We start from the raw sequence: 17,040 nt of genomic DNA on the forward strand, positions 1-17,040 counted from the left end.
ACTGACTCTAGCTACCGGGCAATTTTGGTAGTGTAGTTGGTATGACACTGCTCTAGAATTGTAAAGGTTGTGGGTTTGAACTTAAACATAAGATAAGAATTGACTCTAGCTACCGGGCAATTTTGGTAGTTTAGTTGGTATGACACTGCTCTAGAATTGCTAAGGTTGTGGGTTCGAAATTTGAGGTAGAGAAGAGGAAACTTTGCCTCGATTTTAAATTAAGTGAGGTATTTTCTTAAACTTCATTTTTGTACAGGTTTCAATTATTTTAAGTTCTTGCTATTTGTGACTAATATTTATTTGTGACAAATATTTATCTCAGAACAGTTGGTCATTATTATTTCCTCAAACCACAAAGCTTTCCCCGTGAGAGGTGTTAGAATTTAGATTTTTTTATATTTTTGTTTCAGCTCCATCTGGGTGGCTGATTTAAACTTAGCTGACATCATCAATCCGTCCGATGTTGCAGACGGCACAATGTGTAGTGAGGGAAAGGCAAGTTATAGGGTTAAAACCCTGACTCTTTCTGTGTATATGGGATTGAGTGCAAATAAATATTTGGTTTTTGGTAACACCATGTGTAAATCTACTTGCCAGGTAGATTTTGTTCTTGCTATATATTCTACTACAGCAGAGTAGATTTTTCGGATATCGGGACACTTCTCAGTTCTGAAAAGAAAAAGAACTGTCCTGCTTTTGCACTACCACCTAGTCGAAAGGTAGAAAATCGACTGAGACTACTCCTTTTTTTAGCTTAAAGTGTATTGTTACTAACTGCACTACTGTGGATGGGGTTCTTAACTCAGCATTTTTGCTAAAAGAGTGAAAATCACAGAGCAATGTTTTCAGAAGAGTCGGGTAGATCCGTTGTACAGGTGTACCTGTTTAAATAATTTATCTCAACAAGTTAAAGGAACACGTTGCCTTGGATCGGACGAGTTGGTCTATAAAAAAGCGTTTGAAACCGTTTGTTATGAAATGTCTATGGTTGGAAAGATGTTTTCAAAGTAGAATATAATGATCCACACAAGTATCACTCAAAATTGCACGATTTTCATTTTACGTCGCAAATCAACACGGTCGGCCATTTATGGGAGTCAACTTTTTGACTCCCATAAATGGCCGACCGTGTTAGTCGACGAGGTTAAACGTAGTCGACGAGGTTAAACGTAAACCATGCAATTTTGAGGCATATTTGTGTAGATCATTGTATTCTACTTTTACAACAGTTTTCTAACCATATCAGTTTTATAACAAACGGTTACAAACGCTTTTCAAAGACCAACTCGACCGATCCAAGGCGACGTGTTCCTTTAAAAATTATTTTCCTGACTTTGTTTTACTCATTTATCAAAAACTACCGCACCTCAGCAAGGCATATTTTAAGGGAAGTTTTCTAACACCATTATCTTTAAAGGCAGTGGACACTATTGGTAATTACTCAGAATAATTTTTATCATAAAACCTTTCTTTATTTAAGTAATGGGGAGAGGTTGGTAGTATAAAACATTGAGAGAAACAGCTCCCTCTGAAGAGACGTAGTTTTCGAGAGAGAAGTAATTTTCCACGAATTTTATTTAGAATTTGAGGTCTCGAAATCAAGCTTCTGAAATCACACAACTTCGTGTGACCATGGTGCAACAAGGGTGTTATTTCTTTCATTAATATCTCGCAACTTCGACGACCGATTGAGCTCAGATTATCACATGTTTGTTATTTCATGCATATTATGTTTAGATACAACTAGTGAGAAGACTGGTCTTTGACAATTACCAATGTGTCCAGGGGTCGATTTCACAAAGAGTTAGGACCAGTTCTAACTTAGGACTAGTCCTAGGAGATATACAAATTGCATGGATAGTCCTAAGTTAGGACGAGTAACTGGTCCTAACTCGAGATAAGACTAGTCCTAACTCTTTGTGAAATCCACCCCAGTGGCTTTAACGCTCGATGGCTTGATACTCTTTCTGCACAGGTCTGTCGCGATTTTGATTGTGTGACAATAGAGTCACTGGGCATTCCTTCCTGTCCCTCTGTTGAAAGTGGAACTGTTTGCTCTGGAAATGGGGTAAGTAAAATAATAACAATAATAATGTCAAAGTCTTTTATAGTGCACGTATCTACCCAACAAGGTACTCAAGGCGCTTAGTATGTACAAACTTTCAGAAAGATGGGTTATTGCAGTGATGGATTCTGAGACCCAATTATGTAGCACTTATAAGGGTTTACAAGGTTCTACGGCGCATGAAGCAGCCACAACCAGGAACAACGGGGCGAACCCCTTCTCTTTTTGATAAGTGCACTGGGTTCTTTTACATGCGGTACACAACACATGGGACCAACGGCTTTATGTCCTCGAAGGACGGAGCAATGGTAAAGTGTCTTGCTTAAGGACACAAGTTTCACGGCTGGAGACTCGAACCCACACGAACCCAAAAGATGGTGCATGCCTATTTAAAATTAATTTGACTCATATACTTCTTCCGATCTGTGTTAAAATACACCTGAATGAAATTTACTAAAATGGACCCACTCCAAGCATCCCTCCCCCGTTCCCAGCAACAAGCCCAAATGGGACACTTCCAACGTTACCTCCACCCACTCCAAGCATCCCTCCCCCATTCCCAACAACAATTAGACAAAACGGGACATCTCCAACATTACCCCCACCCACTCCAAGCATCCCTCCCCCGTTCACAACAACAAGCCCAAATGGGACATCAAGAAATTTACTAAAATGTACTTCGTCCGATCTGTTTTTTTTTTAAAGGTGTGCACAAACAAGGCCCAGTGCATTTGTTTGGATGGATGGAGTGGAGCAGCATGCAATGAAACTGATGGCACACCACCAACTTTGCCTCCACCCACTCCAAGCATTCCTCCCCCCACTCCAAGCATCCCTCCCCCGTTCACAACAACAAGCCCAAATGGCACATCTCCAACGTTGCCTCCACCCACTCCAAGCATTCCTCCCCCCACTCCAAGCATCCCTCCCCCGTTCACAACAACAAGCCCAAATGGGACATCTCCAACGTTGCCTCCACCCACTCCAAGCATCCCTCCCCCGTTCACAACAACAAGCCCAAATGGGACATCTCCAACATTGCCTCCACCCACTCCAAGCATCCCTCCCCCGTTCACAACAACAAGCCCAAATGGGACATCTCCAACATTGCCTCCACCCACTCCAAGCATCCCTCCCCCGTTCACAACAACAATGAGCCCAAATGGAACATCTCCAACATTACCCCCACCCACTCCAAGCATCCCTCCCCCGTTCACATCAACAAGCCCAAATGGGACATCTCCAACATTACCTCCACCCTCTCCAAGCATCCCTCCCCTGTTCCCAACAACAATGAGCCCAAACGGGACATCTCCAACATTACCCCCACCCACTCCAAGCATCCCTCCCCCGTTCACCACAACAAGCCCAAACGGGACATCTCCAACGTTACCTCCACCCACTCCAAGCATCCCTCTCCCGTTCCCATCAACAATGAGCCCAAATGGGACATCTCCAACATTACCCCCACCCACTCCAAGCATCCCTCCCCCAATCACAACAACAAGCCCAAATGGGACATCTCCAACGTTACCTCCACCCCCTTCTAGCATACCTCCTCTTTTCCCAACACCTTCGCAGAACACAACATCTCCAACAATGCCCCCACCCCCACCAAGCATACCTCCTCCTTTCCCCACACCTTCGCAGAATGCAACATCTCCAACACTGCCCCCACCCCCTCCCAGCATACCTCCCCCCTTCCCAACACCCTCACATAATGCAACGTCTCCAACCATGCCCCCACCCACTCCAAGCATACCTCCCCCGTTCCCAACACCTACACAAAATGCGACATCACCAATTGCAACCTTACCTCCACCCCCTCCAAGCATAACACCCCCCTTCCCAACACCCTCACATAATGCAACATCTCCAACATTGCCCCCACCCCCACCAAGCATACCTCCCCCGTTCCCAACACCTACACAAAATGCGACATCACCAAATGCAACCTTACCTCCACCCCCTCCAAGCATAACACCCCCCTTCCCAACACCCTCACATAATGCAACATCTCCAACATTGCCCCCTCCCCCTCCAAGCATACCTCCTCCATACCCAACACCTACACAAAATGGCACCATCCCAAATGCAACCTTACCTCCTCCCCCTCCAAGCATAACACCCCCCTTCCCAACACCCTCACATAATGCAACATCTCCAACATTGCCCCCTCCCCCTCCAAGCATACCTCCCCCATTCCCAACACCAACACAAAATGGCACTGTCCCAAATGCAACCTTACCTCCTCCCCCTCCAAGCATAACACCCCCCTTCCCAACACCCTCACATAATGCAACATCTCCAACATTGCCCCCTCCTCCTCCAAGCATACCTCCCCCATACCCAACACCTACACAAAATGGCACCGTCCCAAATGCAACCTTACCTCCTCCCCCTCCAAGCATAACACCCCCCTTCCCAACACCCTCACATAATGCAACATCTCCAACATTGCCCCCTCCCCCTCCAAGCATACCTCCCCCATTCCCAACACCTACACAAAATGGCACATCCCCAAATGCAACCTTACCCCCACCTACTCCAAGCATTCCTCCCCCATTCACAACACCTCAAAATGCCACATCCCCATCTACACCACCCTCAACCCAGCCACCACGCTCTACCCAGCCACCCACTACCCAGCCACCCACAACCCAACCTCCCTCAACTCAGCCACCCTCAACCCAGCCACCCGCAACCCAGCCACCCTCAACCCAGCCACCCTCAACCCAGCCACCCTCAACCCAGCCACCCGCAACCCAGCCACCCTCAACCCAGCCACCCACAACCCAACCTCCCTCAACTCAGCCACCCTCAACCCAGCCACCCTCAACCCAGCCACCCTCAACCCAGCCACCCGCAACCCAGCCACCCGCAACCCAGCCACCCGCAACCCAGCCACCCGCAACCCAGCCTCCCGCAACCCAGCCACCCTCAACCCAGCCACCCTCAACCCAGCCACCCTCAACCCAGCCACCCGCAACCCAGCCACCCGCAACTCAACCTCCCTTGACCCAACCTCCCTCGACCCAGCCACCTGCCACCCAGCCACCTGCAACCCAGCCACCCTCAACCCAGCCACCCGCAACCCAGCCACCCTCAACCAAGCCCCCCGCAACCCAGCCACCCTCAACCCAGCCACCCTCAACCCAGCCACCCGCTACCCAGCCTCCAACAACCCAGCCACCCGCAACCCAGCCACCCTCAACCCAGCCACCCGCAACCCAGCCCCCCATAACCCAGCCACCCTCAACTCAGCCACCTGCAACCCAATCTCCCACAAGCCAGTCCCCCTCGACCCAACAGTCAGTAAGTCCAGGCTACATAATAGCTAGACTGAAAGTCATGATTTTAGACAGCCAAAACAACCCCCTTTATGGTACATCAGTTAGAGTCAGTGTAACAGGTGGTAGCTCAAAGGACCTGATAGTTCCTGAGGTGACCAATGTTGTGGATATCATGAGGATCATTCCAGCCGATGGAAGCCTCGGGGTCATAGTCAGCAAGACGGGTTACTCCAGTAATGCTGTCCGCTGGAGTAGTGGAATCACAGAAGGTACGTTCAAACTTATGAAATAAATACTTCAAGGTGGTACTGGAAAAGTCTGTGTTAGTCGTAGAGCCTTTTTGAAACCACGGCTTCAGCTTTGGATTCAGCTTCAGGCTCAGTTCACTAGTCAGAAGCCCTAAGTGCAAAGGCAAGCACGCACAATATTGCCAAAACAACTGTGGGGCCAGGATAGCCTGAGCCCAAGCTGGAGCAGTGGATTGGAAAAGGGCCTTGGCAATTAATGTGTGGTTCCTTTTGTGGGGACTTTGTCTATCCATTTGAGCAGAATGCCAGTTGAAACTTTTCTTAAAAGTTATAATCATGAGATCTCCATCTCTCACAGCTGCAAATGTGACACAACGTTTTAAAGACTTTACAAGATTCCTTAAGCCAACTTTTACCAAAGTTTTTGTGTCCCTAACATGAAGTTTTCCAGTGTGATCTTTTTACCATCTTTATTGTCCATGTTTGTCTAGATCTAGTGGTGAGGTTACAACAGCTACAGGTAGCAACTGTAGAGATACAGGGTAATAACATGCTGATCGAGAGTGGTTTCAATGGTAAGTCAGAGTAATAATAATAACAATTATAACATTGAAGTCTTATATAGCGCACGTATCTACCAACAAGGCACTCAATGCGCTTAGTATATACATAATATATACAGAAAGAGAGTTCATTGAAAATAATGAATTCTGAGACCAATTATGTAGCACCTTATAAGGGTTAAGACCGGGGCTAGAATAGACTAGGTTCTTTTACATGCGTTACACAACACATGGGACCATGGTCGGTGGTTGTTGGTTGATGCGTCTGTAAAATATTTTTTTCTTGATTTCGCTTAAAGCCATTGGACAATTTGGGTAAATAGTATTGTCCAAGGCCCACACTTCTTGTATTACACTTATATATAAAATACCAAACTTGTGAAAATTTAGGCTCAATCGGTCATCGGAGTCGGGAGAAAATAACGGGAAAACCCACACTTGTTTCCCCACGTTTCCTCGTGTCATGACATGTGTTCAAAATAAATTTGTAATTCCCGCTATCGAGAATTGATATTGTTTTAATGTTTTCTCAAAAAGTAAAGCATTTTATGGTCTAATAATTCAAGAGAAGTCTTTCACCATTACCTTCTGTAAACCCTGTAAGTTATTTGTAAATCTGTGAATCTGTGTACCGAAAGTGTATAATGGCTTTAAGTTCAATTTTTTGCTTTCAAACAGAATTTGGTCAGCAAGCAATAATTCAATTCGACACCTCGTTGGTTGATGGAGCAGCTATTGACGCCTTCTACGCATTAACCTCCGACACCAAGGTCATCCCAGAGACAGAAGCCAACTCTAACGGTGCCACGGTTGAGCTGGTGGCATTGGGGGCGCTAGAGTTGACAATTAACGATAAGGAATCGGGAGATGTGATCTCATTGGACGGAGGGATTGAGATGCTTGTACCTCTAGATCCAGGATTGAATGTTAAAGACGGGAACGATGTTTCTATTTGGACATACAACGAGACCACAGGTAAATCTTATCCCTTGACGTGTCATGGCCTATCATTTAAAGGCACTGGACACTATTGGTAATTACTCAAAATAATTGTTAGCATAAAAAACGAACTTGGTAACAAACAATGGAGAGCTGTTGATAGTATAAAACATTGTGAGAAATGGTTCCAATCTAAAGTAAGGTTGTTTTTCGAGAGAGAAGTAATTTTCCATAAAATTTGATTTTGAGACCTCAGAATTAGATTTTGAGGTGCTTCAACGACCAATTTTCACAGGTTTGTTAGTTTATGCATATGTTGAGATACACCAAGTGAGAAGACCGGTCTTTGACAATTACCAAAGGTGTCCAGTGTCTTTAAGGACACTGGATTTAAACTCTAGTGTTTCTGATCAGCAGAGTTTGGGTTTGATCCCATGTACATTTCTTGCCTCATTCATTCTCCCTCTGTGAGTCGTACTGGTCTGTGTCCATCTCAAACTCCTAAAGTCGTTGGGGGGCCTTATATGTCCTGCTGTTATTAATATTAATATTATTATTACTATTATTAACTTGATTAACTGGAATCTTGCTTTTAATCTTGCTACAACTTGTCATGTGTTCTCATCTTTAGCATTCTGGGAGGAGGCAGGAGTAGGGAAGATTTTAGTCACTGGAGATCTTCTTGCTTACTGGCAGTTCACAGCCCCTCATCTCTCATGGTGGATGGCTGCTGATAGAGCGGACAAATCAACACCAAAACGTAAGTGACTTGTTCCTTTATTAGGAGCGGGGCCTTTCATCATCACTGGCAGTCTTGTGATGTACAATTTGGGGTTGAACAAGGATTTGAACCAAAGATCTCTAGATTGGTTAGCCAGCACTCTACCAACTGAGCTGTTTAGCCCTATGCTTTCTCTCCTTTTTTTCTTTATAGGGTGGTGGGGGCTTTCCTGATAATTTGGGGTTGAACAAAGAAACAATTTTACTTAAAAGGGATTTGAACCAAAGACCTCTAGATTGGTGTGCCAGCACTCTCAACTGAGCTGTTTAGCCCTATGTTGGCAGTTTTCTTTACTTTTTTTCATTATTTTTCTTTGGGAGGGGGGGATTTCGTCATCATTGTCAGTCTTGTGATTTATTTGGATGATTTGGGGTTGAACAAATAAAAATTTACTTGAGCAGGATTCAAACCAAAGACCTCCAGATTGGTGTGCAGGCACTCTACCAAATGAACTGTCTAGCCCTACGATAGCACCAAGTTTTCTGCCTTTTTTTCTTTATGGGGGGGGGGGGGGCTTTCATCATCCTCATTAGTCATGTGATTTATCAGGATAATTTTGGGTTGAAAACAAAAATTGACTTGAGCAGGATTTGGACCAAAGACCTCCAGATTAAAACACATTGGTGTGTAAGGGTATATTGGTAAAATAAATAGTTCTTCATCCCAGATGCAAATTTAACACCTATTATTATATTTATTATTAAAAATACAAGTTCTTCTCTGTAAAGCTTTATATATAAATTGAATTAATGTTTCATTATACCCCACAGCGCCAGGACAAACTTTGAAACCAATCTTACCTGATACTGGAAGTCAAATGGGAACAGAGGTTGTTATATACGCTTCAGTCGGAACTCTGCTTGCTTATCTAGCTATCATAATCGTAGGCGTAGCTTGCTGTGCATGCAGGTAAGCACAAACAATGTTTTTTAAAAATGATCTTTCCTTAAAGGCAGTGGACGCTATTGGTAGTTAATCAAAATAATTATTAGCATAAAACCTTACTTGGTAACGTGTTATGGAGAGCTGTTGGTAGTGTAAAACAATGTGAGAAACGGCTCCCTCTGTAACGTAATTTTCGAGAAAGAAGGAATTTCCACTACTTTGATTTCGAGACCTCAGATTCAGGAAATGAGGTCACGAAATCAACCATCTGAAAGCACACAGTTCGTGTCGCATGGCCAATCAAGCTAAAATTTTCACAGGTTTGTTATTTCATGCGTATGTTGAGATACACCAAGTGAGAAGACAATTACCAATAGTGTTCAGTGTCTTTAATATTTTGCAGCCTAACTTCGACCACCAATTGAGTGCAAATTTTCACAGGTTTGTTTTTTATGCATATGTTGAGATAAACCAAGTTAGACAATTACCAATAGTGTCCAGGGTCTTTAAGGGTTTAAACACCTTCTGTTTCTCAAATTGTTGGCTTAAACATGAATCCCTAATCACTATGAATGTACTATCATTTACCTGTAGAATTTTCAGCTGCATTTGTCGTCAATTTAATGCACTTTATAAACTTTTGCACTACCCCTTGTGACTTTTATCAATTTTAGGATCAAATTTGAACAAACCCCTTGTTGGTTTTTTTGCCCAAATTTGATTAAACTAGCCGTTGTGATTTTTTTCTATTTTTTGGCCCAAGTTTAAATTGTGTAATGTTGATGATAATATATATTTTTTTGTTTTCCTGGACAGGAAAATGAGGAAGCAAGATAAGGAAATGTCGGCCACTCTTCCAGTAGCGTCAACTGAGATGCAAATTGAGATGCATCCTCAGGTGTTCAACAACAAAGGTTTAGTCTCTGATGATGTAGCTATAGAAGTCAATGATAACGTTGAAACCATGGCAACCATGGAGCAACCCGACAACCAAACCAGTGCTGATATTCAGTTCCAATCATCATAGAACGAAGAAAGGGGTCAGCTTAGTGGAAGTGTCGTGGAGGAGCCGTTAAGTGCGACGAATTCAAACTCTGGTGTTTCTGATCCGCAGAGTGTGGGTTCGAATCCCCAGTCGTGACACTTGTGTCCTTGAGCAAGACACTTCACCATTGCTTCGCCCTACGAATGAGATGTTAAGTTTTTGGTCCCACATGTAAGAGAATGGGTTCGCCCCGGTGTTCCTGGTCCGATCGTCAGCAAATTGACCACAGCACCTTGTCAAACATTACATGGTGCTATCAGAACTCGGTCTCATAATTCAAACAAAGTCCCATATCATGCAGGAAGTACTGTATGTTACAGCGCCAGGAGCGTCACTGATTGATGGACATGTGCGCTATTCATAAGAAGCCACAATTATTATTATTGTTATTATTATTATTATTATTATTGTTATTATTATTATTATTATTATTATTATCATTACGAGCATGCCTTGAATTTTTGAATAGGGCACTCCCATGAAAAATATTCCAGTTTATAACACCCCTTACAAATATTCTGCCTGTTCATTGGTTTAGAGGGCGTCAGATGACATGTCTTAGTTTTGCTAGACTACGGCTGTGTGATAGTGCATCGGTTTGCCTTGTGCTAGTCCGAAGACTATCACACGGCGTGCAGAACCCAGACGTCCGTTGCCTGTACGAGGATGGTAAATTATAGTCTGTAACCATTGCCGATTGCACGACACTATACATGCAGCACAGTAAAAGTTTTTGCAATCTGTATTTGCGTCGTCCGTGGATTGTAGCATTCAGGTCTGTAACTTAATAGTACAGTATTTAGAAATGTTTGGGGTTTTATAAAACAAATATTGACTGCTTTTACTCGTGCAACGGTTAAAACTATGACTCCCTCGGTGATCCCCGTAGCTTTCAGTTTTCCCTCGGCTTCGCCTCTGGAAAATAGAATGCTCCGGCGATCACCTCGGGAGTCATAGTTTAAACCATAGCACTCGTAGCAGTCAATATTTGTGTACTATGGGGTACTTTTGTAGGCGCACCAAGGCAAACATGAAGCATCATGGTTAAGGGCATACTAAGGACACAGGTGTCACATCTGGGACTCGAACCCACACTCTGCTGATCAGAAACACCAGTCTTAAAATGTTGAATCTGGTGCTTTTAATTGCTCGTCCATGACACACCACAAAAGACGTTACTTTTACAAGTGAATAAGGCATGTGAATTATTCATAGTTTGTTATCTCTTTGTAAACATTATATTAAACATGTCAACTTGCTTGGAGCTATAACTGATTTTCTTTAATTGTGTAGCTATAAATTTTTGGATATGTTCTCACTATTTGTTATTCCTTATAATTATCAAGGAAACAGTTTATTTGTTTGTTTGTTTGTCTGTATGAAGTTTACTTTTTAGCTTCCTTTTATCCTTTTAAAACCATTTTACTGTAAATTTTTGTATGACAATCTGAAACAATTCACTAGGGAGGGTATACCTTTTAGTAACCATCCAAAGACGGATGGCTTATCTGAAATTTATATTAAAGACACTGGACACTATTGGTAATAGTCAAAGACCAGTCTTCTCACTTGGTGTGTCTCAACATATGCCCCAAAACAAACCTGTGAAAATTTGAGCTCAATTGGTCTTCAAAGTTGCGAGATAATAATAGAAGAAAAAACATCCTTGTAACACGAAGTTGTGTGCTTTCCGATGCTTGATTTCGAGACCTCAAATTCTTAATTTGAGGTCTTGAAATCAATTTCGTGGAAAAATACTTCTTTCTAGAAAACTACGTCATTTCAGAGGGAGCCGATTCTCACACCATGTTATACTATCAACCTCTCCCCATTACTTTGACTAATTACCAATATGCAATTAGTGTTCACTGCCTTTAATGAACCATAGTTTTGAGCAGACCAACTGTTAAACTTTTTTTACGCTTTTGTATTCTTTCATCACTATGTAAAAGTAGGTAGGACATTCATTTTTGGAAGAGTCTGCAAAAATTGCACCGTGTTTGTTATTAGAATAAGTTTAATTTGTTTCTTTACTTTCATTAATTTCATAATTGGACATCAGCTGTGCTATTTTTTTTTTGAATACATTTATATATATATATATATTCAAACAAGACAACTATACAGAATCATTACTAAAATTTAATTTTATTTTTTAAAGACTTGTTAAACTATTTTTAGTACTTTTTAGATCAATGTGACCGTTTCCTTTTCTTTAATTTTAAATTAGGAACAAATAGAAAACAAAGACATGTCAAAGCGTGGTTCATACTTCATGCGAATGCGAATGCCAAGCAAATTTGACGTCACAACCCTCCTTTCGCAGCGATATTCGTAAGGGAGTTGAGGGGAGTTGAACTGCTGCGAATTCGTGGCGAATTTGTGACGTCAACTTTTGTATTGCATTGGCATACACATGAAGTATGAACCAGGCTTAAGTGGAGTTAAATATATACTAACATCTTCAGGGGCTAAACCCAGATGAATTTTATCAATTGAACTTTTCTCAGGAACCCTTGATTTAAAAAAGGAAATCAGAACCTCTCTTTTGGAATTGATTTGCAATCAACATGATGACTTGAAATTATCTCCCCCCAAAAAATGTTACCTATTTCTCCCTTTTTTAAAACTTGAATGTTTAAAAAACGTTTATTTTAGATTAAACAAATTAATGTCATTTATTATACTAGTGTGAATGGATAAATACAATTTTCCACTAATTAATCATCATACATCTCTTGTGCTTTGATTGATTATCTTTAGCCAAAATTTGATTTAAATCACCCTGTATGATTATTTGTGTTTTTGTTTTGCAAGAAGCGCCAAGAATCCAGCAGTTGAATTAATTTGGATCAAACAAACTTGGGGCAAAAATAACAAAAATACACGTGGTAATTGTAGTAGTTTTTATTAATTTTGGCCTAAAAGAGCCTCAAGTTATTAAAATTGATGGAGTTGCCCCTGGTGATTTTTTCAATTTTAGGCCCAAATTATATGAAACTGCTTGAGTTCAACAATAAAATAATGTCACTTTTGAAAAATAATATACAAGTTAAGTTCTTCCAAATAATAAGTTGAGAAATGAACAAAAAATAGACCACAAACCTTTTAGTTCTTTCATCGTTGCGCTAAATTCTTTCAATTTAATCAAACATTAGGCTACTTGGATTATTAACCATCATTTATTACAATGTATACGTTTAATATGATTCCCGCCTTCGATTCTCGCAATTCGGTTCATTCCACGAGATCTTGCGGGAGCCAGTTGCGTACCCCTGTGATATTGAACTGTCACCTGTGATTGGAACCAGCCAAAGCATCCGACAGGTACCCGATTGCCGCTTTACACCAGATAAACGTATGGTAGAGGTCTGGGTACCCGACAGCTTGAAGCCGTGACGCCATATTCAAAATGGCCACCAGCCATGCTTTATTTTGTCAACACCGTGGATATACTTACGATGATTTGATGTGATTTAGTGTCTATATGGGTAAGCTTTATTCAAGTTCATAATGAAGAATATGAGTGGGCCTCGTAGAAGACGTGTGAATACCTAAATAGTCACAAAACGTGTAGTTATGTCGCATTTCTTTTCCACCTTCATGTGCTTTACATAAACATCGGCAACCCGGAAACTGTGACGTTTGCCACACGTCATACTGGTAGGTCATTGCATCGTCAATGGCAACTTGCCGGCCGTCAATCAGATGAAACAATTGACTTTTCTGTGAAGCCTAAAGTTTAAAGATTATAATTCTACTTCAATTCGTGGATAGTTGTATCTTAGAGATCGAAACAATGTGTGGGCCAGGCCTACACGTTTCTGAATTTTAAGATTTGTGTGTACAATTTGAACTGTTGTAAACTGCTTATCAAGCAAAATGACCGATGCTGTAGTCCAAAATCCACCTACATGATGTGCTTTACATAAACAACGGCAACCCGGAAATAACTGTAACGTTGGGCCTACTTATACCCATCGCATCGTCAATGGCAATTTGCCGTCAATCGACTTTTCTGTGTAGCCAAGTTTTCAGATTATTTTTCTACTTCAATTCGTTGATAGTTGTATCATAGCAGTGTGAGGGCCAGCGGCCTACATGTTTCTAGACTTTAAGATTTGTTTTACATTCATTAAAAATGAATAACTTGTAAACTGCTTACCGACCAAAATGACTGGTCCCCCTATGGTATCATCCAAACATGGTATCAAGTTTTGACATTTGCAGGTTGCCTTTCTCGTAGGTTAATGTTCTAAAACTGGTTTGACAAAACATACAATCCTTCACACTGAACTGCTCAAATTGTCTGTGTGTCTTTTTAAGACAAACGGTCTTACTTTCAGTAGTTTGAATTATTATTTTTTGACTTCATCTGGATCCAGCCGAAAAGTTTTCAAAATCGCCTGAATATTTCATGCACGGAGGGCGAGGGGTAGGTGGAAAAACTATTTGAGTAGTTTTCGATATAAACGATGCCTCAAAAATCAAAATTAAAATTTTAGACCCATCACATTGTTCCAGCAAAGATTATTCCCGCCGTCATTTTGATCGCCACACAACCCAAAACCCGCCACCCTCCCCCAGCGACAATCCACTCCCATCAATAATTCCCAACACCGTTTACCCCGTGAACTAATTTTCTATACATACAGCGTTTGCTTTAGCTCAAACATTTTCTAAGTTCGAACCAAAGAGTCCCCTGTGTGTGTGTTGCCTAATATTTCATTGTAAACTATTGTCATACTTATAGTGAGTGCCTTGAACCATCTTCAACTCGCAGTATTGTTCAAATTCACAACCAAAGAGTCTCATGTCTACCCATACCTGCTCCTGCGTATCCCTTCAACTCGCAGCTTATTTACCAAGTATAAAGCAAGTAAATCCCTATGCCATAGTACCATGTGACCAAGTTTCCAAGTTACACTAATTGTCTATACTAATTCTTATGCCTAGAGCATGTGCCTTCAACTCAAATATTGTTGTAGTCCGAACCAAAGAGTTCCCCGTATGTAATGTAATGGGCCCTGCCAACAGCGTGTACATTTCACTCTTAAATTACTAAAGCACTAATTTTACTTTGCCATAGTACCATGTGAATTCTGTTTCCCCATCAAACTACGTTTTCTATACTTATGCCTACAGCGTTTGCCTTCATCTCAAACATTGTCAAAGTCCGAACCCAAAAGTTCCTCATTATTATGCCTATGTTTTGTATACAGTAATGGGCCTTGCCAACAGCGTGTATATTCCGCTCTTAAATTACTAAGTATAAAGCACTGGTTTTACTATGCCATAGTACCATGTGAACCATGTTTCCCATTAAACTACTTTGTCTATACTTATGCCTACAGCGTTTGAATTCATTTCAAATATTTTCTAAGTCCAAACCAAAGAGTTCCCCATATGCCTATGTTTCATAAACATTTAGTAATGGGCCCTGCAAACAGCGTGTGCATTTCACTCTTAAATTACTAAGTATACAGTACTGATTTTACTATGCCATAGCATCGTGTGTAAAGTTGTCCACTCGCAAAATATATACTAAGTATAAAGCACTGAAATCCCATGCCATAGCATTATACGTTAGTATGAACCGAAGGTTTATCAGGTCTAAAATGCGAATTATCCTGGGGGGGGACCCAAGTGGGTGTCGTGGGTAGGTGTCGGCCTCCCAAGCAAAGGGTCCCTGGTTCGAACCCCGGTGGTGGCAGCGCAGCTGCCGTCCGAGAAGTCTCGACCCACCAGACAGTGGCACACACCGCGCAGTGACACTCACCGCTAGCACTCGCTGAGGAAAGAAACTTAAAACTTAAAACGAACCTATGCTCTTTTTTATATAAGTTTAAAATAAATTATATAAAAAACATTTTTAAAACGTCTCCAACTTTTCTGAAGCTGGATTCGATCCCGGGACCTTCCGGTCCAGAGACCAGAGCCCTTCCACTGGGCCACTGCTCCTTCTTACTAATATGCGTTCGAGTTTTATTTTAAACCTTCGTATGACGAACTTTTAATTAAAACGTAGTAAAAGAACACCCGGGAATCGAACTCCGTACCATTGGGTGTAGAGTCGGGAGCCCTTCCATTGGGCCACTGCTCCTTCTTACTAATATGCGTTCGAGTTTTATTTTAAACCTTCGTATGACAAACTTTTAATTAAAACGAAGTAAAAGAACACCCGGGAATCGAACTCCGCACCATTGGGTGTAGAGTCCGGAGCCCTTCCATTGAACCACGTCTCCTCTTACTTTTATGGCGTTCGAGTTTAATGTTATACCTTCGTATGACAAACTTTTAATTAAAACGAAGTAAAAGAACACCCGGGAATCGATCTCCGCACCATTGGGTGTAGAGTCCGGAGCCCTTCCACTTGGCCACCACTACTCTTAATAAAAATAATGCGTTCGTGTTTTATGTTATACCCTAGAATGAACAACTTTAAATCAAAACGAATGATAGCGTATGCTTTCCACTCGCAAATTAAGTGTCAGGCAAGGATTGCCTTGAATACTGCGTAAACCAATGTTCTTAAGCATGGAAAAAAGAACACACACCGGGGCTCGAACCCAGTACCTTTGGCTTTAGAGTCTGGGACCCTCCCACTGGGCCACTACTTTTCTTACTAACATTGCGTTCGAGTTTTAATATAAACCTAAGAATGAACAACTTAAAATTAAAAAGTATTATTGTTAAAAAATGCTTTCCACTCGTAATTTATAAGTGTAAAGCAAGGATTGTCCTATGCCGTAAGGCTACTGCGTAAACCAATGTTCTTAAACATTGAAAAAAGAACACTCACTGGGGCTCGAACCCAGTACCTTTGGCTTCAGAATCCAGGGCCCTTCCACTGGGCCACTAATACTCTTGCTGAATTAGCGTTCGAGTTTTATTATAAACCTAAGAAACAACAACTTAAAATCAAAAAGTGTTGTTGCTTAAAAAACGTTTCCACTCGTAGTCTATTTATTAAGTGTAAAGCAAGGATTCTCCTATGCCATAGGGTACTGCGTAAACCAATTTTCTTAAGCATGGGAAAAAGAACACACACACCGGGGCTCGAACCTGGTACCTTTGGTGTCAGGAACCAGAGCCCTACCTCTCGACCACTGCTCCTCTGCCTAATTTGCATTTTTTTGCAGCATAGTATCTCAAAATACACTGTTAAGGACAAACCGATACGATGTCATGATTGGGACTGGATACAACAGTGTTGAAGCA

The 17,040-nt window shown here is 41.7% G+C and overlaps 1 protein-coding gene across 1 annotated transcript in view; it reads left to right on the forward strand.

The window, feature by feature from the left end:
- LOC139948949 (uncharacterized) overlaps positions 1-12,783 on the forward strand; it is a 37,346-nt gene extending 24,563 nt beyond the window's left edge. The window contains exons 23-30 of the mRNA XM_071947325.1: positions 411-495; positions 1,976-2,068; positions 2,771-5,627; positions 6,098-6,181; positions 6,848-7,144; positions 7,740-7,868; positions 8,660-8,798; positions 9,591-12,783. Of these exons, the coding sequence (XP_071803426.1) occupies positions 411-495; positions 1,976-2,068; positions 2,771-5,627; positions 6,098-6,181; positions 6,848-7,144; positions 7,740-7,868; positions 8,660-8,798; positions 9,591-9,801 (3,895 nt within the window). The 3' untranslated portion in view covers positions 9,802-12,783. The remainder of the gene's footprint in view (positions 1-410; positions 496-1,975; positions 2,069-2,770; positions 5,628-6,097; positions 6,182-6,847; positions 7,145-7,739; positions 7,869-8,659; positions 8,799-9,590) is intronic.
- Positions 12,784-17,040: the final 4,257 nt, after the last annotated feature.

The sequence above is a fragment of the Asterias amurensis genome, chromosome 16, assembly GCF_032118995.1.
Source record: "Asterias amurensis chromosome 16, ASM3211899v1".
NCBI lineage: Eukaryota > Metazoa > Echinodermata > Asteroidea > Forcipulatida > Asteriidae > Asterias > Asterias amurensis.